This window comes from Mycteria americana, chromosome 7 (genome assembly GCF_035582795.1).
Source record: "Mycteria americana isolate JAX WOST 10 ecotype Jacksonville Zoo and Gardens chromosome 7, USCA_MyAme_1.0, whole genome shotgun sequence".
In the NCBI taxonomy this organism is placed as follows: domain Eukaryota; kingdom Metazoa; phylum Chordata; class Aves; order Ciconiiformes; family Ciconiidae; genus Mycteria; species Mycteria americana.
In genome coordinates, this window is record NC_134371.1 from 64,337,444 (window position 1) to 64,359,642 (window position 22,199).

Consider the following 22,199-nt stretch of genomic DNA (forward strand, 5'->3'; position numbering starts at 1 on the left):
GGCCGCCGCAAGCCCTAATTACAGCGTTATGCTAATTGGGCCTGGAAAACACCAACCCTCTCCTTGCAACTTTTGTTTGGAGGCTTGCGCGTGGGTCAAGCATCAAAAGCGTTTCTAACTGTGCTCCTCGGACGCGGAGCGGGGGGAAAGAATCGTTTCCCTGCTTGAACAAACCTCTTGATCGTAATGGCTGGTTGCAGAAACAAACAGTCCTAAGGAGGGAGCGAGAGATCCCTGACGAGCTTCCCAGCGAGGGGCCTCCATGCTAAAGGTGGGGAGATCCGCGGGAGGATGCTTGTTGCAATCTGGCTCACGGGGCACCTGGGCTGCTGCAAGCAGGTAGAAAAACCGTCTTGGTGAAAAATAATCTTATTTGCTGCCCCAAAAAAGGAAAATGTTTTAAAGGAAATGTTCTTTTCTGAAATGATCGGAGTTAATCGCATCTGCGTGTGCAAAGTTAGCTGTAAGGCAAGGAAGAGGTTGTGGGGGGAGAGCAGAGCGGACGCCCTCTCCCCGCTCTCAGAAAGCTGATGAGGAATTGCAGAGTTTATACTGATTATACAGATTTTTTAATACTGATTATACAGATTTTATACTAGCAGCTGAACAGCGAATGCTCAGTGGGGTTAAAGTCCTTGGTCAAAGCAGGGCAACAATCTTCTTCCAGAGAGAATCTCCATCATGGCGCTCGGATCAATCACCCAGTGAGCCACTGCCTCCTCCATCCCCCAAAGGCTCCTAACCCTCAGTGGGCAAGCATTGCCCTGGGCTGGGCCACCGGCTGCCTCCCTGCCCAGCCCAGCTTTTGCAGAAGTACCGAGCTGTCCCGCCTCACCTGCACCCAGGTCTGGACTTTGATGAGCATTTCCCATGTCCAGCCTAAAATTTGGGTCGCTGAGGCCCCAGCGCTGCAGGGGCAGCACCCGCTGCATCAGGTACTGATGCTCGGTGCCCGCCACGAGCGTTTGCTCTGTTCCAGAGCTTTGTTATTCTTATTTACCAAAAAAAGTGAGGCCTCATTTCCTCTTGAATTTGTTTAATTATTTCACCACTGGATTCCCAACAGCAACGCTTGTGCTGCCTGCGCCTGCAAGGAGCTTTGATCAAACTCTTGTACGTCGATTACCAAGATTCACTTATAAAAGTGCATACAAAAAATACGAATAGAACAATATCTCCCCCCAAAACCCCAACAGGCTGTATTGTTAATGTGGTGACACGGTAATTTGCATTTTATTTCCTTGTTATAAAAAAAAGGGTTTTATTATAAGCCCTGTTAGAGATACTTCAAAGGCAGCAGGGCCAGGGAGCGGCTGCGTGGATTGCAGTGGCTCTGGAGAAGTTTGTGGAGGCTTTCCCGGCCAGCGAGCCTGCGGCTCTGGGGAAAAAAAACCAAATATTTTCAGGCAGGTTTAACTGGGGGGGAAGAGCCTGGTGCCGATGCGGTGCCGTTGGTACCGAGCGGGCTGGGGGAGCAGCTGGGCACCCCCCTGCCCCTCGCTGGGGTGATGGGGGGAGAAGAGGGGAGGGGACCCTGGACCCCATCTTAGGGGCTGCTCGCTGGGGAGAGGTGGAAGGAAACCGGCAGCACCCTGCTCTGCAGAGCCCTTGGCAGCGTGCCGGTGCCTCCCGCCGCGCTCCCCGGCTCTGCCACCGGCCCGGTGCGTTCGGTCCTGCGGCGGAGCATGGGCCAACGTGCAAACCTCCGGAGCGCCGGCCATTTTCCAGGCAAAAGCAGATTTGCCAAGCGCTACCTTAAGAAAAGTTATGCGTGAGTATATTTAAGGAAGCTGGGGGTGTGCGCTGGCCCCGTCCCAGGGCCCTGCGCCAGCCCTGGCCTCGACGCCCGCGCCTGGTGCCGGCCGCGCACGCAGGTGTCCGGACGCTTCTCCTCCGAGCCAGCCATCGCCTCGCCGCCACCCGCAAATGCTCAGCTTCTTCTGGCTGAGGTGAGGGCTGGGGGGGTGCTGGGGACGACGGAGACAAGGTGGGGGGACCCCGGGGCTGGGTGAGCGGGAGCCAGAGTCCGGCGCTGCTGCGGAGACTTCCACGCCCGGCGCCGGAGCGGTGGCTTGTCCTGGCTTGCGTCGGCGCTGGATGGCTCTTCCGGGAGGAGCACGGGGGATGAAAGCCCCTTGTGCCCCCCCTGCTCGCCCGGGTGATGCCATCTTGCCCTTGGGGTTTGCAGCGAGCCGTCCTGCAGCTCCGTTGTGGTCGGCACTGGTGGCTCGCCGAGGGGGACGTGGCACCCTCCGGCTGCAATGGGGACAGCGGGTGAGAGCCGGCAACACCAAGCCCCCCCCGCCCCATGTCTTTCTGGGTGTGCTGGGAGGGATGCCAAGGGGGGGGTTGGCTTGAATCAGCCTTTTTTCACTTAAAAGGGAGGCAGATATTTGGGAAGTGTGGGCACAGGGCTGCTGGGAATGCTGGCGTTGTGGGGAGGGCAGAGGGATGCACCGGGGCTGGCTGGGGCAGCGTGGGTGGCCGGACGGGGTGGGTGGTATGATGCTGTGGTGGTCTCCACCCTGGTGGTCTCCACCCTGGTGGTCTCGACTGAGGTGGTCTCAACCGTGGTGGTTTCAACCGTGGTGGTCTCGACTGTGGTAACCACCACAGTCGAGACCACCGTAGTCGAGACCACCACGGTGGAGACCACCGCAGTCAAGACCACGAAGGTGGAGACCACTGCAGCATCATGGCCTCCACTGTGGTGGCCTCCACCATGGTGGTCTCAACCGTGGTGGTCTCGACCGCAGTGATCTCCCCTATGGTGCTCTCCAGCTTGGTGGGCTTGACCATGGTGGTCTCAACTGCAGTCATCTCGATGCTACGGCAGTTTCCTCCCTGGGGAGGCCGTGGGCAGCAGGGCAAAGGTGCCTGGGCTGGCTGATGCTGTTGGGCGTCCCCACGCTTGTGAATTTTGGCCCCGGAGGTGTTTGCAGCCGTAACGGGGTGACACGCGGCTTTGCTCCCCCCTGGGCTGGAGGCAGCAGTGCCAGGGGACCTTTGTCCCCAGGACGCTCCTTGGGGATACTTTGCCCCCATGCCGGCAAACCGGTGCCAACCTCCTCGGGAGCCTCCCAGGAGCCGCAGAGAGTGGCTGGGCAGGGGCAGGGACGGGGCTGGGGGCTGCGGACACAGCCAGGGCTGGCGATGCTTCACCCGGCGTTGAACCGAGTGGTGGAGAGGGATGCGAGGGGGCTTGAGGGGTCCCCGCTGTGCTCGCCCTGAGTGAAGGTTTCTGCTGCCAGCAGATGTAAAACCGGCGGCTCCTTGCGAAGGGGACTGTCCTCGTGACCCCCCGCTGCCTTTGGCCCTCGGTTTGCACTTTCCTGGCCCCATGCCTCGCTTTGCTCCATGAAACCCTAAGGAAAGCATGACGTGGGGTCCCAAAAATACTACTCACAGGGCAACCTGGCCTTCCTTCTGGGCCCGCCACCCTGCTGAGACCTGCCACGGGGAGCTGCCGCGTCTCCTCGCCATGCTGTGATCCGGTGATTCGGTCCCTCTCGTCCTAGCGGGGCCACCATCCTGACGGCCCTGCAAAAAAGCCGGCACCCCGTACCCTGTACCCGAGCAAGCGCTGCGGGTCTCGTCCTGGGGACCCTGCTCCATCCCCGTGGGCATGGGGTGATGGAGCTGAGCCGGGCTGGGCATCTCCACCGCCGCTTGCTGGTGGGGGTCCCGCTGGAGGGGACATCTCCCCTTGCACAAGACCTGCCCGTCCTGTCCCCAGGAGCACCGTGGCTTTGCCGCTGTCGGCAGTGGGACTGGTGGGCTGGGTCTTGGGGGAAGAAGAGCCCTTGCTGCCCTGTCGAGATGGCAGAATTTCCCAAAGTAGGTCAGGTTAATTTTTTACCGCGTGCAGATTTGCTTGTTACCATGGATATTACTCAATTATACACCAATAATCCCCCATGAGAACTTCCTTGTCGCCACTTTCCTCCACCCCTCACCACCCCTTTTTTTCTTTAAATATTCCCAGGGAGGGGTAAGGATGCGCCGAGGGGCTGGGGTAGGGGTAGGAGACCAGAGCCAGGCGAGGGAAAACAGGGGTTAGGCGTTCAGGAGGTGGCGGTGGGGCGGTGGGAGAGCTCTGGAGGGCAGGCGGGGACGGCTCAAGGCGTGGGGCTGCCCCGCTCTGCCCAGAGCCCCCCGCAGCCCAGCACCTGGGACCCCCGCCCCGGCTTCACCCTTGGCCCTCCCTCCCATCCGCTGCTTGGGGGTGGCTAGGCCGAACACCCCGCTTCCAGCGGGGTCCTGCATCCCCGCCTGGCAGTGTCCCAGGGGCTGTGGGACCTGAGGGGGTTTTACAATGGAGGCTCCCCCGGGCTGATGGTCCCCCAGTGATTTTCCAAGAGGCCAGCACCCAATTTGGCAGCAGAGACCATTGCCGGAGCTTGTGGGTCCTTTGGTGCTGCGGGACACCCCCCTGCTGGGATATGGGAGAGAAGTGGGGTGCCGCGGGGTCCCTCTCCCCCATATTTGCGGAGCTGTTCGGCTGTCTCCCCCTCCGTGCCGCCCCCCGGTTTGCTCTGCCGGCTCCTTACGCCTTCAGCAGTGCAGGAAGCGAGCGTGGCAGGAGGCAAGAAAAATATTCTGCTGGAAGGTCTTTTTTTTTCTAATGCAAACTTTTTCTTTTTTGGGTCGAAGTGGGTCACTCGAGGGGTGACAGAGTAAGAGCATCATCGCCTGGGTACTGCATCCTGTTGCCATGGTGACCTGAGGGCTGCATCAGTCAACAGCTTTAAAAATGTGACGGTTGAGTGAGGCTGAAGATTTTAATGAGGACAGACACTTGCTCGCTTAGTTTCAATAACCAAATATTCTATAAATACCCGCCAGCTGAATGGTTCCGGGTCTCTGGAGCACGTTTGCAATGTGCGGCCGGGTGCTCCCCTTCCCCGGGCAGAGCCCTGCGCTCCAGGGTGGGAGCGTGGGCTGGGGCTGCCTTGGAAATAGTGGGGGGGGACGGATGCAAGCCAGACGGCTCTTTTTTTTTCCCCCTCCTGCTAACCCAACCCAGGGGACAAGGTGACACGGTTGCAGAGCCAAGAGCAGGTTTGGGTTTCCGAGGTACGGCCCCAGCCGCGTGCCCTCCGGCGTTGGCTGCTGCGGCTGTGGGGTGTGATGGGGCCGGCCCCGGCCACCGCCACCGTCTTGTGCCTGCAATAAAGCAAACCCAGGGAGCAAACCCAGCTTGCTAAACAGGAGAGTAACTCTTGCACCAGGGTCTTGCAGGGGTGGGTGAGCTGTAAGCAAGCTCCCAAGCCTCAATAGCAAGCCTGGAGAAGTCGCGGGGCTGGGGAAGAAGCAAAGCCTGGTGCCACTGAGGCAGGGGTGGGAGGCTTTGAAAGGCTCAGCAGTGCCGCTTGCATCCGTAGGTGCTCTGAGCAACCTCATTTCATACCAACCGCAACGGGTGCGTGCCATGCAATGCCCCAACGCCGGCTCCCACAAAGGGCTGACAGCGCAGGAGGCAAATCTGCAGCTTCCACTTTTTTGACCCCGTGCCAAAATCGGTCGGTCCCACGCCTTGGGGAAGGAGCTGCCGCCTCCGGCAGCCTGGTTGAACCCGTGCAGGAGCGGGGACGTTTGCTGGAACAGCTGAGGGCACACCAAGGGCCTGTCGGTGTTGTGTTTAACAGCAAACTGTAAATACAAAGCCTCTTCACTTGTTTTTGCTGCCGTTCCCACGCTGCCTTTCTGTGCAATGCCACCACCGTGTCCGGCCGGGACCCGGGCGCAGTGCATGTAGCCAGGGAGCCCGCGGGCACCCAAGGGCACACGATGCCCTTGGGAGATGCCAGGGCTTCGCAGGCAGAGGGGCCGGTGCAGGGCACAGCGGCGTTGCCTGCGACGGGCGCTTCCCATTTGCTGCCCTCCGGTACCACCCGCACACAGCATGAGTCCTGCCCGCTGCCAAAAATATGCTCCTGGCTGTCTTGTGACCGCGGCGGTGTCACCGCACCGGCTGGGGGAGCTTGAAGACACAGCCCTCTGTCACATGTAGCAACATGGAAAGTATCGACACAGCGTCACCGACCGAGGGATGGGCCACGGCACCGCGCCTTGGGCTCGGTCCAGCCCCCCAAAATAGCCGGGAGCCTTTCCATCACAGCCGGCAAGCGCTGGACCTGACCCCCGAGGAATGGCAGGTGCCAGCCCCTGGTCTGCCCTTCTCTGTTTCGGCTCCGGCAGCCCCTCCGATAGGTGCTGGCGAGGGGCCGGTGGCGTGGGGAGGGACGTCAGCACGGGGCACGGGGACAGGGTGTGACAACCTGCCGTGCAGGCGGCTGCGGCAGACGGCGGCTCTGCGGCACCCGCCACGCACGCTGCCTCGTCCCTGCCGGGGGACAGCCACGGGCGTCCTCCTCTCCCGGCTCTGCCGGTCCTGCTGTAACCAGAGCTGCTGTTCTCCTTTCCAGGTGTCTCTTAAAAATGGTCAAGGGGAATATTGTAGTTCCTGAAGAGATCTTGAGCTTCTGTTGCAATGGCCTCCAGGTACCCCCATGCCGTGCAACTAACCCCAGGGCTCCCCACCGTGCCGGCGGCTACTAACCAAGGCTGTGACGGGCAGATGCCACCCCGTGCCACGAGCCGCTCCCAGCCCCGCGCCGGCTCTGCCTGCATCTGCTTCCCATGTGTTCCCCATCAGCATCCCCGGCCTCTTGCTGGCTACCATGGGGTCGGGGCTATTCCCACGGGGTGCCGGCTTTGTCCCTAAAATTTAGAAACAGCAAGTGCCGGGAAAATGAAAGGCGGGAGCTCCGGCCAGGCTGCTCGCTTTGCAGCAGGCAGCTTTGGAGCTCTTTGCATTGCTGGCTCGTGCCCCAGAGCCTGCCGGCTTCCTGAAATAGCTCGGGGGTACTCGTGTGGGCACCTCGGCACGCTGGGAAACAGCCCGGGAGGTTTGCAAAGGGGTTCGGAGCCCGCCGGAGGGGCTCTGGCAGCTGGGGGTCCATTTCACGATGGGATGGGAGGGCTCTCTGTCATAGGCTTGGCTTGCCGCGTTTGCCGCCGTCTCTGCTAAGCCAAGGTTTGTGCCGTTCCTGGGATGCCGTGTACCAGTAGCTATGGAAACAGAGGTTAGACCCGCTAGAGAAAAAAATGCTATTCCAAGAGGCGGTGAGCCTGGGGTAGGGAAAGCTTCATTTTCCAGCATAAACCCATCTTTAAAAGAAGCTGGGCAAACCAAAGGGCAAAGAAGCTACTGCAACGGGGCTCTCCCAACAAGAGCTGTAAACAGGAGCCACAGTGGCAGCAGAAAGCGGAAGGAAGGGCTGTAACTAAGCCCAGATGGCTCCTTGTGTCTCCTCAATTACTCACCAGGCTGAGTTCACCCCTTGTGTAACGTGGCTCACTTGAGATCTAATCAGCTATTTTTTTTTTTTGTGTCGGCACAGTCGCAATACCAGCTTCTCTCTTCCAACCCACCTCCCGCCGGGGCGGCAGGCAGGAGGGGCTCTGTGCCCGGCAAACTGCGAAGCCCACAAGGGCTGTATTTAACTTGCGCAAACAACCCCAAACCCAGGATGCTTCCCCTCCCTCTGCTTGTGCCAGCCAGGAAAAAACTGCTTTCGGTGTTTCCTTTGGCAAAAGGGGGTGTTGGTGGAAGGTGTGGAGCGTGACTGCCTGCCTGGCCCCGGGTGCAAGCCCTGGGAGCGCAAAACCACCCTTTGCTGTGGCATCCTAAAAATGAAGCTGTTGGGGAGGAAAATTCCTTCCCAGAAAATTGATTGACTTTGGGAGGGGGTTTTGCACGGTTTTCGGGAGGAAGCAGCTGGGTTGGGTGAATAATGGCCTGGAAACCTGCAGTGATCACCCACGGAGCTCTTTTTAGAGGGTTTTGTTTCCTTTCGGCTGCAGGCATCATGTCTTTTGCAAGGGCTGGGTGGGTTTTGGTGGTGCCCGGGGCTGTGAAGGGCTGGGGTCCCGCTGGCTCTGTGTGGGGAGGGGGCCGCTTGGGTCACCGTTTTCTTGGAGGATTTTCCTCCCTTTTGGGTAAACGGAGCTCTCGTCCCCCGCAGGGCTCGACCTCTCCGCCGCGTGCCCAGGAGCCAGGGGAGCGGGAGGAGGTGCCGGGGGCCATGGCGAGCCCCTCGCCCGCCCGCAACCCCACCGAGGTGCAGATGAGCCAGCTGGTGCTGCCCTGCCACACCAACCACCGCGGCGAGCTCAGCACCGGCCAGCTGCTCAAGTGGATCGACACGGCCGCCTGCCTCTCCGGTAAGCCATCCTCTCCCACCGGAGCCATCGTCCCAGCGGGCCGGGAGGGAAGGGACCTGGTGGTGTCCCCAGGAGCCAGCTCATCGGCGGCATGCCTGGCGGTCCAGCACCCTGACGCCAGCTGGGGACCTGCGTCATGCCATTTTGCTGAGTAATTAGAGAGCGAACGGGAACAGGACGAGAGGGGGAGGCTGCATGCGCTGCAGCACGCACGCTTGCTCGGGGACAGATCAAAATCGACATCTGCTTCTTCCCAAACGCTGCCCTTTTCCTTGCCTGGCGCGCAGGGCACGGTGAGACCCGGCTGGTGATGGCCCCGGCGTCCCGGCAGCGGCTGGAGAGCTCTGCCGGATGGGGCTGAGCTACTACGTTCAGCAAGGAGCTCACCGTGCCGAGCGCGCTGTGGGTCGCCAAGCATGGGGAAAGAAAAATGGGTGCGATATTGCAGTTTGATGAGGTTCCCGGGGCAATTTTACAGTTTGAGGTTCCTGGAGTCCCAAGGGAAAGCCGGAACGGCAAGACGGCTTTAAAATACTTGCTGCGTATGGGGAGATGCTATCAGCTGCCCGTGCATCCCCGCAGTGGCTGAAAGCATAGAGGGAAGGCAAACATCAGGGCAGCGTGCCTCCTAGTTACAACACACCCTCCAAACCCCAAAAACATCTGCAAACCCACGCTGCTATGGGGTGGAGAAACCCCAAACCTTGCTCTCGTCCCCTGCAAAGGCGGCAGGCAGGCAGAAGCAGGGAAGGGGATGCCAGCCGGGGTTTCACCAGTGTCGCCAGCCCCGAGGCAGCAGCTGCGGGGCTGCGGGGCGCGTGTGCCCCTCGCACGCTCGGCGTGTTGCTGCAGGTAGCCGATGCAGTTTGTTTTTCCTTTCCAGCTGAGAGACATGCCGGCTGCCCGTGCGTCACGGCTTCCATGGATGATATCTATTTTGAGCATACCATTAGGTAAATACTCCGCTCTCCAGTGGGGCACGCGTGGGGGGATGCAGAGGGGTTTTACCCGGGTGCAACGTGGACGGCGGGGCTGGAGCTGGGACAGGGAGCAGCGTGTTTGGGAGGGGAGGAGATGCGGTGGCAGTGCCAGGCTCGCATGGCAGCCAGGGATTGAGGCTCTGGCTCCGCTGTGGGGCTGCGGACTGACTGTCTGCTCTGATTTATCTGCTGTCTGGTCGCTCGGGGAGCTCCTGCTGAGCTGGCTTCCCGGTATTTCCCCTGACCCCAGCTCCTCCCTGGCTTTGTTCAAGAAACAACTCTGACTTAGTGCTCTGGAAAACTTGAATCTTGCAAATCGTGCCTCTGTAGCGGCCGGGTGGGTGGCTGGCGTGTGGTGGGGCTCACCCACGCACCCACCCACTGGGTGCTGGGGGAAGTGGGACCTCCCTGCACATTGCTTTGTGAGATGCACCGGGCTGAGCTTTGCCCGGCGAAAATCCTCTCCCAAGATTGTCCTGGCAACCCTCGGGTGCTGCCCTCGCGGAGGTGCCCACCCCGATGCACGCGGCCCCTCGGCTGCCGTGTTGCAGGGGACAATGTTTCTCCTAACCTGAGGGTGTTGGGGTGCAGAGGGGACATGCACCCTCCCAGGGGTCTGCCCTCATCCGCCGCAGGCTCCCGGTATCGAGACCATTCCCACCAGGCGTAGATCTTACATGCCCAAGGTGGTCTCCTCCCTTACCACCCGTGGTAAGCCCAGGTGCTGCCACCCACCTTTACTCATACCCCCCGTGCAGGGGGATGCCCGTATGCTCACCCCCCGGCTGCCATCTCGGGGGGCTCAGCGGGTGTTTTGGAGCAGGGTTTTGGTGCACCTATGAAGGTGCCTGCAGGGCCGGATGGCAGAGGTGCCCGTGTGCCAGCAGAGGGGTTTTTGGCACCTCCGTTCCCTGGGGACCTGCTGGCAGAAGGCTGGCGCGGCCGAGCAAGCCGTGCCATATAGGACCCAGGCTGCCTAGCAGCTCCCCACCGTGCAGGTCTGCCCACTGAGGACAGAGACCAGCTGTGGGTGGCCAGGGCTGGCGTCGGGGTCCCAGGCTGTCGGCTGATTTGTTTAGTGCTGGGAAGTCTGACTTGCTCTTGGGTTCCACGGTCATTCCCCAGGAAACATTAAACTCCCGCTTTCTGCATCTCACATCAGCCGCTGCGGTGCTGGTGGCTCGGCCAGCCACCGGCAGAGGCTGGGGTGCCCGTCAGGTGGCACCGTCAGGGTCGATGCCCTGCACCAAGCGTGGGTGCCGTGCCCAACACCGCGTGGCTCCGGCTCCTGGGGCAGCTTTGCCCGGGAAGCTTTTCCCTGTGGGTTTCGGAAGCGGGAGGACAGACCCGAGCCCCGCTCCAGAGCACTAAATCGAGCCCTGCAAGGCATTCGCCCCTCCTCGGGGGTGGCCGGGCACCGCTCCAAGGGGTCAGGGAATTTGTGCTGCTCCTGGCTCAGATCCTGCTTGCTGTGGTCCGGCTTAATGCTCCGAGTGAGGGGCCTGGCAGGGATTTCCCACAGAGCTGTTGGAAGGCAGAGGAGCTTTGGGCGGCGTGTGCCGGCTGCTGTCCTCTTTGCCCGGCTGTTTGTGCTTTCTGCCGCCCTCCCACCGCGAGGGAGAGACCCCCTTGGGCAGGGCAGGGCTGCGGGTGCTGGAGGGCACAGAGGAGCCCCCAAAACGTCACTGACTTAAAAACTCACTGGCTGAGCATCGGATGCTCCCCATCCCTCAGCCCTGCCGTGTGGAAGCGCAGCTTCCTGGGAGGATTTCATGTGGGTTCGTATGGCTTTTATGGCACCGGCTTGTGCCGTTTGATAAGGAGAGAGAGGATAAAGCATTTTGGGGGCTGTAATATAGACAGCCGGGGCTGCCAACGCCCAGACCCCTGCCCTTGCAGCACGCCCCTCGCTGCAAACCCAGCCGGAGCATCCGTGCTCCAGCCTCGCCATGCCACCGCTTCCTTCATCTCTAACCCTCTCCCCCCATCTTGCTTTTTTTTCTTTTCACACCAGCCAGCTGTATATAAACCCTCCTGGGCAGCGGGACGGGAAGAGCGGTGTCTGGTATGGACGTTTTGCAGCCCTAGAGCAGCCGGCCTTAACGCAGCGCTGCCGTGAGTTGGGAGCATTAACCCACTGACGCGGCACGGCCCGAGAGGTGCACGGAGGCTGCTCGCGTAACCCCGCTAACGTTTCGGCATGCTGCGGCAGGCGCGGGGTTGCCGCTGGGCCCGGGGTCAGTGCTGGGGGACGGCCGGAGGCACCGTCCCAACCTCGTGCCGCCCCTGCTCCAGCCAGAGCCAACGTGCAAAGCGTGTCGAGTAGCCCAGATGATGACAGTCGTTTGAAGCCAGAAGTCATGCATGGGGGCAAGGGGGAAGTTGCGGTGCTGAAGCACATGCTGACTCTTCCTCGCTTCTGGTTTTGAGCCCTCTACGGTGCAAACCTGCGGTGGTGGTTATCTGATTTATTTTTTCCACTGAGTTTTCTAGTGTTGTTCCGTTTTAGGGGATGAGGAATATTCCTGATTTAATAATGCATTTGGTAAAGACTCTGTTTGCTCTCGGTGTCACCAATAAGCTGCATTCGCTCATTTGGTTGGTACCAGTCTGGAGTAGGTTAGGCTGCAGAGCTGAACCTGTCTGTGTGTTTACTCTGAAGCCTACTGAAGGCCCAGAGGAGAGCTCCTGGACTCTGTGAGCAGCAGTTTGCTGCCAGCAGATGTTTCATGTGAGAGGCGGTGCAAAATGCCCCTGGCCGGACCCTGCCTCCTGCTGTCTCCCAGTATCCCAAGCTGTCTGCCACTGGGAGGCCCTGGAGAGGAGGAGGGACGGGAGCAGCCAAGGTCCTGCAGCTTTGGGGCTGCTGCTGTGGCCAGGGGCCCATGGGGAAGGCCCCACGGGTGCCCCTGTTGTGCAGGACAGCGCATGCCAGGCTGGAGGGGCCGTTTGCTCTGGCAGGAGCCTGCATGCCCACACGGTGGGGGGTGCCAAGCAGACCTCGGGCACCTCTGCACCCCTCAGGTGTCCCGGCAGCACCCCAGCCCTGGGGACCCGTTTGCACACAGATGCTCAGGGGTGACATCTCACCTTCAGGCTGGAAACCCGCGGGTTCCCACGTCTCGGGGGTGGCTGTCCCCGTGTCCTGCTGGCAATCCCAGCATGTCCCCACCGTCCCAGGCAGCCGCTACCGCAGCGGGTGGTGAGCCGTAACGCTGTGGCACCTCGCTGGGGAGCTGCTCGGTGCCGGCTTGCGTGCTGGATAACCGCGGGCTGTCGTCCCCCGGTAACCCCCGCGCGCTTTCTCCTCTTTCTCTTTTCCAGCGTCGGGCAAGTTGTCAACATCAAAGCCAAAGTGAACCGAGCCTTTAACTCCAGCATGGAGGTTGGTGTGCCACCCCCTGCCCCTATCCCCCTTGCCGTGCGCCCGTCCCCGCCGGCCGTGCGCGCCCAAGTGCAAAATACCCAAATCCTCCCGCGGTTTCCAGCTTTGATTCCACGTGTCGGTCCCCTCCTGCTGTGCTTGGTGGGATGTGGCTCCCCGGGGAGCAGAGCCGGCTCTCAGGGGTGCTGTGTCCTCTCCCAGGTGGGCATCCAGGTGAGCTACGAGGACCTGTGCAGCGGGAAGCACTGCAGCATCTGCAAGGCGTATGCCACCTTCGTGGCGCAGGGTCCCTCCGGCAGCAAGGTGAGCGGTGGCCGGCAGCTGGGGGGGCTCGGTCGGCCCCTGCGCAGGGGCAGCGAGAAAATGGCCTCTCTGGGGAGAGACGAGCTGGGCTGGGCCCCGCTGCCCATCACCCATGTGCCGTTGCTTCATGGCTATCGGCACGCGATCGGGTCGGTGATCCCTTATCCCGTGCGTGTGGGGCGCACGGTGGGGTGCTGAGGCTCTCAGCCCCGCTCTGAGCACGGAGGACATCTGCCCACCGCTGCCGACCCCTCCCCTGTGCCCGGGGAGGGCAGGGCCATACCTCCCTGCCGGTGCTGTGCTGTGGGACAGCAGCATCGGTGCCCACCGCTGCTGTGTGACACCTCCCAGGGGATCCCTGTCCAGCTGTAGGAGCCATTTGCCCTCTGGCCCCTCTGTGAGCAGCTATAATATAACCCAGGAGGAGCGTGGCTGGCTCCAACGCACGCGGCGGGATGTATGGTGCTATAGGAGCACGTGCCGGCGCCCGAAGGAGCCCTGCCTTCTCCCGCAGCGGGACTGCACCCTGCCCGTGTCCCCTTTGCAGGTGAAGCTGAAGCCACTGACCCCGCAGACGGAGGAGGAGAAGATAGAGCACAGCATCGCTGCCGAGCGCCGCCGCATGCGGCTGGTCCACAAGGAGACCCTCAAGGACCTCCTCACCCACAGCCCCCGGGAAACCGGTACCATGTCCCGCAGCCTGGGCTTCCAGCCCCAAAATAGCCCCCCGACACCCACCGGTGACATCCTCCTTCCTCGGTGGGACGCTGGGGGGGAAGAGTGGTGATTGCCATGGAGGTTTGGGAATGCCCTGGCCATGGAGGGGTAGGGATCAGCCCCACCATCCTGGACCCCCAAGCCAGGAGGGAGGTTGGGGGAGGGTTGATGCGGTGGGAGGGCAGCCACGGGGAGAGGAGGCGAGGGCTGGCGGGGTGCTGGGAGCGGGGGTCCCACTGGCCGGCCGGCACGCTGAACCCTGTTCTCCCCCCGTGGCAGAGCTGGAGACACGGGACGGCAGTGTGGCAGTGCCGGCGGAGAAGACGCGAGTGGAGAGCGTGGAGCTGGTGCTGCCCCCGCACGCCAACCATCAGGGCAACACCTTCGGGGGGCAGATCATGGCCTGGATGGAGAACGTGGCCACCATCGCAGCCAGGTGACCCAACAGGGATTCGGGGGGGGGGGGCGGGTGGCGTGCCTGAGGGACCAGGGCAGTGTCCGGCTGGGTCAGGCCACAGCAGGGTTGTAGGGACCCTCCAAAGGGATGGTCCCCAGCACATCACCCTTGGGAGATGCCGTACAGGGAGTCCCACGGGTGCATGGTTCTGGAGGACCCCAGGGAAGGGTTCACACTCACCGCAGGCTGCTTGTTGTCCCTTCTCATAGCTGGTTTTGGTGGTTGAAATCCAGGGGTGACATTTTTGGAGGTCTCCTCGGCTCTGGCTGGGTTGGGGAGGGTAACGCGGGGCTGCCAGGGTGCCATGGCCGGGGGGTAACGCCTGTCCCCCGGCAGCCGGCTGTGCCATGCCCACCCCACACTGCAGACCATCGAGATGTTCCACTTTCGGGGACCATCGCAAGTTGGGGACCGCCTGGTGCTCAAAGCCATCGTCAACAACGCCTTCAAAAACAGGTAGGTGCCAGCAGCGGGGGGGTCCCCATCCCACCCTCCCGGTGGCTCTCCGCACCCTCACCCCTTCTTCTCTCCCCCCTCTCCCCCAGCATGGAGGTGGGGGTCTGCGCCGAGGCGTACGGCCAGGAGATGTCCGTCAGCCGAAGGCACATCAACAGCGCCTTCATGACCTTCGTGGTGCTGGACCAGGAGGGCCGGCCCCGCACCCTGCCGATGGTGGCACCCGAGCCGGGGGTAAGGACGGGCAGGGCTGGCTTCTCCCAGCCGCCGCGGCATGGGACCCCCAGGGCCTCCCCCACTTAGCCCTGAAAGGCTCTCGGATTCACAGCAAAACAAACGCAGTTTTATGATGATGGAAATGAAATTGCTCGATAGCAAGTGAATTAAATTGATTGCTCGGTATAACTAATAATAAAATAAACCACTTGCCCATGCAGAGATGGAGAGTTATTAGCCATGCGAGGCTTAAAGAATACTGCCTGCAACTTCAAGATCATCTTTTCTATAATTTAGGGGAAAGAATCCAAACCTCTTAGGTTGTTTTCACCTTTCAAAGCATCCTAATCCATAATTTGCTTGGATGCAAACATTTAAGAAAATCTGTCACTGCCGTGCGAGCACGGCAGCGAAGCAAACACCCGCGCGTCTCGGGGCACATCGCAGTGTGAGCGAGCGACGGCATCGCTTTCCCCTTGGCTGATCGATGCCCACCTACCTGATTTTTTTGGTGCCTTAAAACTAGGACTCTTCTCCCACCCTGCAGGACAGCATCACATGGCCGGAGCCTGGGTCCCCGAAACCACTTCTCCGCCTGCTTTAAAGCACTGCGCTATCGCTTTCTTTGAAATAAGCTGCTTTTTTGGGGGTTTTATTTCCCGGGAGGGGACGTTTGCTCGTACTAGGGCACGCGATTTGTGTTTCAGTGGCTGTTTGCAGCTCTGTAGCCGCAGCGAGGGTTTTTTCCTAATGTGCCAGTGCCCGTCACTTGATCACAGCGCACGGCAGCAATGCTGAAATAGCTCGTGGTTAATCACTAACCACCACTGCCAGCGTAGCCGCGGTGGCAGCCGGCGAGCGCAGGGGCTTTTCACTGCTGAACATTTTGCCCGCTCCCAAAAAGATATCTGTTGGTTTTTTCCCCCCTCCTTTTCCTGTTAACCTAATGTGCTTTTCCCGTTTATCAGGATGGAGAGAGGAGGTACAGAGAAGCCAGCGCTAGGAAAAAAATTCGGCTGGACCGGTGAGCGGAAAAAGCAAGTGGGATGCGGGGACGGAGAAGGGAGGAGAGGGGGGCTCGGCACTCGGTACAGGGACAGTCTGTGGGTGGTTTGTGTCCCACCATAAGGGAAATTGTTCCTTTCCTGCAGAAAATACGTTGTCTCCTGCAAACAGACCGAGGTGCCCCTCTCCGTGCCCTGGGACCAAAGCAACAAGGTAGGGTGCTGCCCCGCGGGAGCCGCTGCCTCCTGCCCCCCTTCCTGCCCCTGACGTGCTGCCCCTGCCCCAGGTTTATCTGAGCTACAACAACGTCTCTGCGCTGAAGACGCTCGTAGCCAAAGCGAACTGGGCACTCGCCAGAGAAAAGGAAAAGGTACTAAACCCTGCCCCTTCCCCCCGAGCTGCTTCTTGCCCCCAAAGCATGGGCAACCCGGGGGCTCGGCGGTGGTGAAGGCGTCCCAGCCCGTGCCCTGTGCTCCCCGAGGTGCGGATGTACACGCTGGAGGAGGACAAGTTCCTCTCCTTCCGCATCGAGATGTCGGTCCACATCGCCGCCGACCAAGCCTTCTTCCTGCTCTCTGACCTGCGGCGCCGGCACGAGTGGGACAGCCACTACGCGTGAGTGCTGCGGGGCTTCCCGGGGGCACCCACCCGCACCACATACTTAAATTTAAGGCTCATCGCTTTGGGCTTTTCCTGGGAGCGAACGTTTCGCCTCGGAGCCATGATTGCTGCTAGAGATGTTTCACCGCGCATCCCTGTCCCTGGGAGCACCAGCTCCGCCTGTGGTGATGGCTGCACTTTGCTGCAGAAAACATCCATTTTGGGTCCCCCAACATATTTTGGGTACAGCGAGGGGCTGTAAATGCCCCCACCAGGCTTGGGGGCCACAGCAGGGTTTCTCTGGGCAGTCCCTTCGGGGGATGGTGCCATCCCTTGCACAGCTGCCCTGCAGCCGGTCTCCGTCTCTCCTGGCGTGACCGGTCCCCTCCTGCCTTGCAGGAGTGCCGAGCTCGTCCAGCAAGTAGACGATGACGACATGATCTACCACGTGGTGAGCCAGAAGCTCAGCCGCGAGAACAAGCCACAGGACTTCGTCATCCTGGCGTCCCGACGGAAACCCTGCGGCAAGGGGTAACTGTCCCCGGCCCCGACCCCCCGCTACCCACTGGCCGGGCTGCGCCGGCTCACCGGGCTCTCTCCTCCCCAGGGACCCCTACGTGGTGGCCTTTCGGTCGGTGACGCTGCCCACCCACCCCGCCAGCGCCGGCTTCACGCGGGGGGAGACGCTCTGCTCCGGTTTCTGCATTTGGCCGGAGTCGGAGGAGACGAGCAAGGTGGGATGCTGCGGCTGTGCCGTGGGGCCGTGCCCCCCGCGCCCCATCAGGGAGGCCTCCCCCTCCGCACGTGCCCCTACTGACCATCTCCTGTGCCCCGCAGGTGGCTTACTACAACCAGGCTACGCCGGGGTACCTCAACTACGTCACCACCAACGTGGCGGGACTGTCCTCCAACTTCTGCGCCACCTTCAAAGCCTGCGAGAAGTTCCTGCTGAAGAACAAGGAGGACCTGATCGTGCGGCTGTAGGACCTCTAGAGCCACGGCACCCCTGCTGACAGATGGACAGACAGATGAGGGAGCACCTCCGTGGTGGAAGGGGACGTGGGATGGTGGCACCCAGACCCTGCCCCCCCAGGGGACTTTGGCCCGAGCAAGGTCCCAGGGGCTGGGGTGGAGAGGCATCGCTCTACCACCTCCCCCCTTGCACTGATGTGTCATGTCTTTTCTTCTTCTTCCTTTTTTTTTATTTAGAAATTTTATAAGCTGATGTACAGGACTTGCTTTTCTAGTTCACTTAATGGTACTTGAACCTTTATATGATCCAAAGTCTTCCTAAAACAGATTTTTTTTTTTTTTTACTATTTCTTTATGGGGAAACCGATTCCGTTCAAGGCAGCAAAGGGAGAAGGGGGCAGTGATGTGGGGAGGGTGCCAAACCCCTCCCCAGTGCAGGGGCGGCCGGCGGAGCATCCCGCTCCCCCCGCGGCAGCCGGGTGCTGCTCCTCTTCCCGGGCAGGGCTGGAAAGCAGCTTCTGCTCCCGCCGGGCTGAAATCCCATCCCCTGGGGCTGTGGAAGGAGTGGCAATAAAAGCGCATTAAAAGGAAAAAAATATCTCTATGTGCTCTGGGTGAGCGTCTGCTCCGGGGTTCGCTGCGTCGCTGCCCGGCCAGCGCGCGTGGGGTGGGGGTCCCGCACGGGCAGCGCGCCCCGGGCAGATGCCACTTCCCTGGGCGAGGAGGGAGCTGGGGCTGTTCGGGGTCGCCCACCCCGAGAGCCGCTGCCTGGGGCTCAGGAGGACGCGGGGGTCCTTTGACGCAGGACTGTGCGTTGCGGGAGGGGGGGTCAGTAAGTGCTCCACCACTCGGGTGGCTTTTGGGGGCTGCCCGGGGGCATTGCCAGCACGGCAGGGGCGGCGCGGGCTGGTGCAGACCCGGGGGGCTGCCCCTCGTCCCCGTCCATGGGTGCACCAACACCTTGAGTAAACCCCAAACTGCCTCAGGGGCACTGAAAAAAGCAAAAAAACCTTGTTTCCCTAAGTCTGAGCAAGGCTGCCGGGGACACGGAGAGTGGTCGCAGGCAGATGCCGAGGCCCAGAGCCTCAAAGGCTTCGATGCCGTCCCTAATTGCCCCAAGCACTAATGACCTAAGTGCCCCCAGGGGTGTTCCCCCCCCAAGCTGCTTTGATGGCAGCACGGAGCTGTTCCGCAGATGTCTGCAGCAGCAGAGGATGGGGTTAGGACCATGGCGAAGACCTTGCTGCCAACCTCCTTCTCCCCGAGATACTCCGGGAAAAGCCACCAAAATGCAGCGTGGGTGACCGTGGAAGTGCTACTCGTCCGTCACGCCCCAGGGGACATCTGCCCTCAGCCACAGGCCTGCTGAGAGCCCCCTCCCAGGCTTCCCTGGGTCACGGGGCCAGAGATTTGCTGATGGCATTGGGGTTTTTGAAAAGCTTGCTGCCTGCTGGGAAGGGAACGAGCCCCTTGGGCACACAGAGCCGCGGCAGGGCAGGTTTAATGCGGCCCCGGGGCAGCAGCCGTGCCCTCGCCTTTGCTAGAAAAGCCCCCGTGCCTTAACCCCGAGCAAGGGTTTTGCAGAGCTTAACCCTGAGCAAGCAACAGTGACGCTGTGCTCGGGGTGAGATGAGGCTGTGGGGTACCAGAAATGAGCACAGGGTCTTTTCCAGGCATCCCGGGTGTTTTCGCAACACCCCGTCCCTAGGAAGGTGCTCTGCCACCCAAGCTCCCCACCCGCTTTCTAAGCAGAAGGAGCCGCCTGCCCCTCTCCTGCGGGCGCTGGCCAGTGGCTCCCACCCCTGGAGACGGCCGCGGCCATAAGCTCCCAATCTCTGCCACATCTCAGATCATAAACATCTCCGTGCAAGGCCTGGCACGGCGCTGCCCCGACCTCCCCCTGCTGCGCTATCGCCACGAGACAAAGCCATCTCAAGCTGAACGTGGTACAAAACATTCAATTTTTATAGAGCCCTCTTATCTCCCGAAACTCGGAGCAATCCTGCCCTTTTATCACCGGCATGCGAGCCATCCTTTCTACTTATCGTTAGAAATTGCTGCTGCTTGATTAAGTGCAGGGAATGATGTATTCGCCTGACCATTAAACTTTAACTGACCTCCCGTTCTCTTTAAGTATTGTGCTTTTTCCTGCTGTGAGGCCAGGGTCAGCCCTCGCCCCGGCCCGGCTGGGTCCCTGGGGGTGGAGGGTGATGGAGCGGGAGCGACGTGGGGGCACGAGAGAGAGCTGCAACACTGTGAAGCGTCTTGTGGTTTCTGTGCAGGTGGGGAAAAACTGCAGCCCTGCAGCGTCTGCCGGCCTCAGGCACGGGGGAGCGTGGACAGCAGGACGGGGTGGCTTGGAGCACCCCTGCAGCACCCATCTCCATCTGCTTCCTCCCGCAGCCAGCTCCCGGGGACGAGGGACCTGCTGGCCGGCGCGTTGGAGCCTGTTGGGAGGCCCTTACCAGCCTTTCCCAGAGCCTCCTATTTGCCCTCCCCACCAAATGCACTGCTCCGGGCCCCATTTAGCAATCAATCCCTATTTTTCTTTTTCCCTTAAAAAAAAGAAATCCCTGCAGGGCGTTACCCCCTGCTCTGAACAACCCTCCCGGCTGCGGCTTCTTTGCACGAAAGCACCCAGCTGCCCGGCCGCTCTCGGCTGCTAATTCCTGCACGGAGGCGAGCGATTTGGAAAAGCAAATCTGGGGCCCCAGGAGTGAGAGGACTCCATGCCAGCTGCCCCCGGCACCCATCGCTGCCTTCCTGCACAGCACGATGCAGGGAACAAAGCCCCACCAAAGGAGCACGGCTGCCTTCCCCGGGCCCCTGCCATCGAGCAGCGGACGAGGCTGCCGGAGAATGGAGCGGGGAAGCATCCCAGAAATGCCAAGAAGCTCTCGGCAAAGAAGAGGCCAGGCGGGGATTTACAGGCCAGCATTCCAGGTGGGATGCGAGTGCCTTCTCCAGTATGTGATGGTACCATCACGAGAAGGTTTCAAGGACCTGATTTTATAGATGCCTAAATAAATACATAGGAATTGATATATAAAAACACAGTGTATATTTATCTATTTTTGCAGGGGGAACGGGATGTAATTAGATGGCAGTGTCTCTCTCAAGGCTATCCCCGCTGTAATTCATGCCCCGAGGCAGCCGGCCAAGGGGAGGAGGAGGAATAAAGCAGGCAGCAGAATTGATGGGCTGCTCCCAGAAGCTTTGTTTTAATTAATTTCCAAAGCACTCCTTGTAGCGGAGCAGGCAGCTCCTTCAAAGCCTCCTTCCCCCCGCCGCTGCCCGTGCTCTCGTGCCTGTGCCAGCGTGGGGTCCGGGGCAGTGGGGTGAGCCCAGGAGCCGGCCCTGCTTCTTCGAGCCCCAGGTGTTTTGGTTAAAGCGTGCAGAAGCTGTTGCTGTTTTTAGACAGGGGGACTTTTCCCTGGCCAAGAGGCCTCTTTGATGGCCACAGCGTGGGCAGGCGTATTTGTCAGGGCTTTCCCTTTTCCCCTGTTATTGACTTTCTGCTTGTTCCTGCTGCCAGGGGTCGGATGGGGCTTTGGCTGGACTTTGCCGAAAGTCCACCCAAAACGGCCCGTTACCGGGTGCTGACGCAGTGCCCTGCCCCTAAGATATAAGGGGTCTGAGACCTGGGTTTGCAGCCCAGTCAGGTGCATGGTGGTGGGGCCGGGTAGGGGCTGTGCCAGCTCTAAAGCTCTTCCCAAATAAGCGGGCTCGTGAAGCTAAACTGCATTTGCTGGATCCAGCTAGGTGACGGCAGTAACGGCAGCTCAGCGCTGAGTTAGGGGCAGCTTGGCCGACATGGAGGGATCCATTCCCGGGCAGGAAACCATGCCGACTCACACGGAGCCCTCCAACACTGTCAAACTGCTGCACCTGGTTTTCCTCTCCACCTCCTGGGGAATGCAGATCTGGGTGACCTTCGTGGCTGGTAGGTTGCGGTCCCTGCACGCCGCCGTGGCTCTGTGCCCGGGGGGAGGCCCAGGGGAGGGGGCTTCGTCCCAGGACCTACCCGCTCTGCTCCCTTGCAGGGTTCGTGATGGGCAGCTGCCTCCCTCGGCACACCTACGGCTTCATCCAGCAGGAGCTCTTCCCCTACTACTTCCACATCACCTCCACTTGTGCCTTCCTCAACCTGACCCTGTTCGCCATGTACCACCCCAGCGAGCTGCTCAGCGATGAACAAGCCACCCAGGTAGCCTCCCGCTTTGAGACGCAAGCTGGCCGTAGCTCAAACCCCTTCCTTTGCAGGGTCCCGCTCCGCTCTCTCCACTGAGGCTGGTTTGCAAACGATGACGAGGTCCACACGTGGCTCTGGTTAAAGGAAACCAGTTAGCGTCCAGATCGCAGCGAGCCTTGGGTGTAAGAGGGGCTGGGGGAGAAATTGAATGCACCACGTGTGCGAGATGTTCACGGCGGGTGTTGCTCCCCTGCAGATCATCGTCTTCTTCGTTTGCGTCGCGGCTTCCGTGCTGAACACACAGTGGTTCGGGCAGGTCACCTCCGACATCGTGGCAGACATGCACCTCATCGAGCGCAGCCACGGCCTCGGCCAGGAGGTCGGGCTGTTTACCAGCAAGTCCTGCAGGCAGCTGCGTGCCTCCAACCCCAGCTACAGGCAGCTCTCCGGCCAGCTCACCCTCTACCGCGCTCTGTCCTCCCTCTGCAACCTCTGCGGCATCGCGTGCAACGGCTTGAGCTTGTACTACTTGGCTGCCCGTCTCTCTGCCCTGTGAGAGCAGGACACCGCAAGGCGAGGGCTGGCCGGCCAGAACCACCGCTCTGGGAAAAGGGAGCCATCCTCCTGCCTTGTTGTAACGTAACCCTGAGCTTTGGAGATTAAATTCCAGCATCCTGAGATGGAGAT

At 60.9% G+C, this 22,199-nt stretch overlaps 2 protein-coding genes across 3 annotated transcripts; both read left to right on the top strand.

The window, feature by feature from the left end:
• Positions 1-1,816: 1,816 nt before the first annotated feature.
• Positions 1,817-17,924, top strand: ACOT11 (acyl-CoA thioesterase 11). 2 transcript variants are annotated; one of them, XM_075508824.1, is made up of 18 exons: positions 1,817-1,949; positions 6,429-6,504; positions 8,031-8,229; positions 9,113-9,182; positions 11,224-11,274; positions 12,534-12,594; positions 12,796-12,897; positions 13,445-13,580; positions 13,894-14,050; positions 14,408-14,527; positions 14,617-14,761; positions 15,712-15,767; positions 15,895-15,961; positions 16,035-16,118; positions 16,230-16,363; positions 16,748-16,879; positions 16,956-17,082; positions 17,186-17,924. In XM_075508824.1, the coding sequence occupies exons 1-18, from the start codon at positions 1,927-1,929 to the stop codon at positions 17,330-17,332; spliced, it is 1,887 nt and encodes a 628-aa protein (XP_075364939.1). In that variant the 5' UTR covers positions 1,817-1,926; the 3' UTR covers positions 17,333-17,924. The 2 variants fall into 2 exon arrangements, with proteins under 2 accessions (XP_075364939.1, XP_075364940.1); XM_075508825.1 differs by lacking the exon at positions 11,224-11,274 and having other exon boundaries at positions 17,186-17,923.
• Positions 17,925-21,133: 3,209 nt separating this feature from the next.
• Positions 21,134-22,068, top strand: TMEM205 (transmembrane protein 205). The gene is made up of 3 exons (XM_075506641.1): positions 21,134-21,263; positions 21,364-21,527; positions 21,769-22,068. The coding sequence occupies exons 1-3, from the start codon at positions 21,134-21,136 to the stop codon at positions 22,066-22,068; spliced, it is 594 nt and encodes a 197-aa protein (XP_075362756.1).
• Positions 22,069-22,199: the final 131 nt, after the last annotated feature.

Bases quoted from the DNA above. Each gene is read 5' to 3' on its own strand.
- ACOT11 (XM_075508824.1), top strand. From the start codon at position 1,927: ATGCTCAGCTTCTTCTGGCTGAG. The intron at 15,768-15,894 runs GTGAGCGGAAAA...CCTTTCCTGCAG, and splicing joins AAAAAAATTCGGCTGGACCG to AAAATACGTTGTCTCCTGCA. The intron at 16,364-16,747 runs GTGAGTGCTGCG...CCTGCCTTGCAG, and splicing joins GAGTGGGACAGCCACTACGC to GAGTGCCGAGCTCGTCCAGC.
- TMEM205 (XM_075506641.1), top strand. From the start codon at position 21,134: ATGGAGGGATCCATTCCCGGGCAGGAAACCATGCCGACTCACACGGAG. The intron at 21,264-21,363 runs GTAGGTTGCGGT...GCTCCCTTGCAG, and splicing joins CTGGGTGACCTTCGTGGCTG to GGTTCGTGATGGGCAGCTGC. The intron at 21,528-21,768 runs GTAGCCTCCCGC...GCTCCCCTGCAG, and splicing joins GCGATGAACAAGCCACCCAG to ATCATCGTCTTCTTCGTTTG.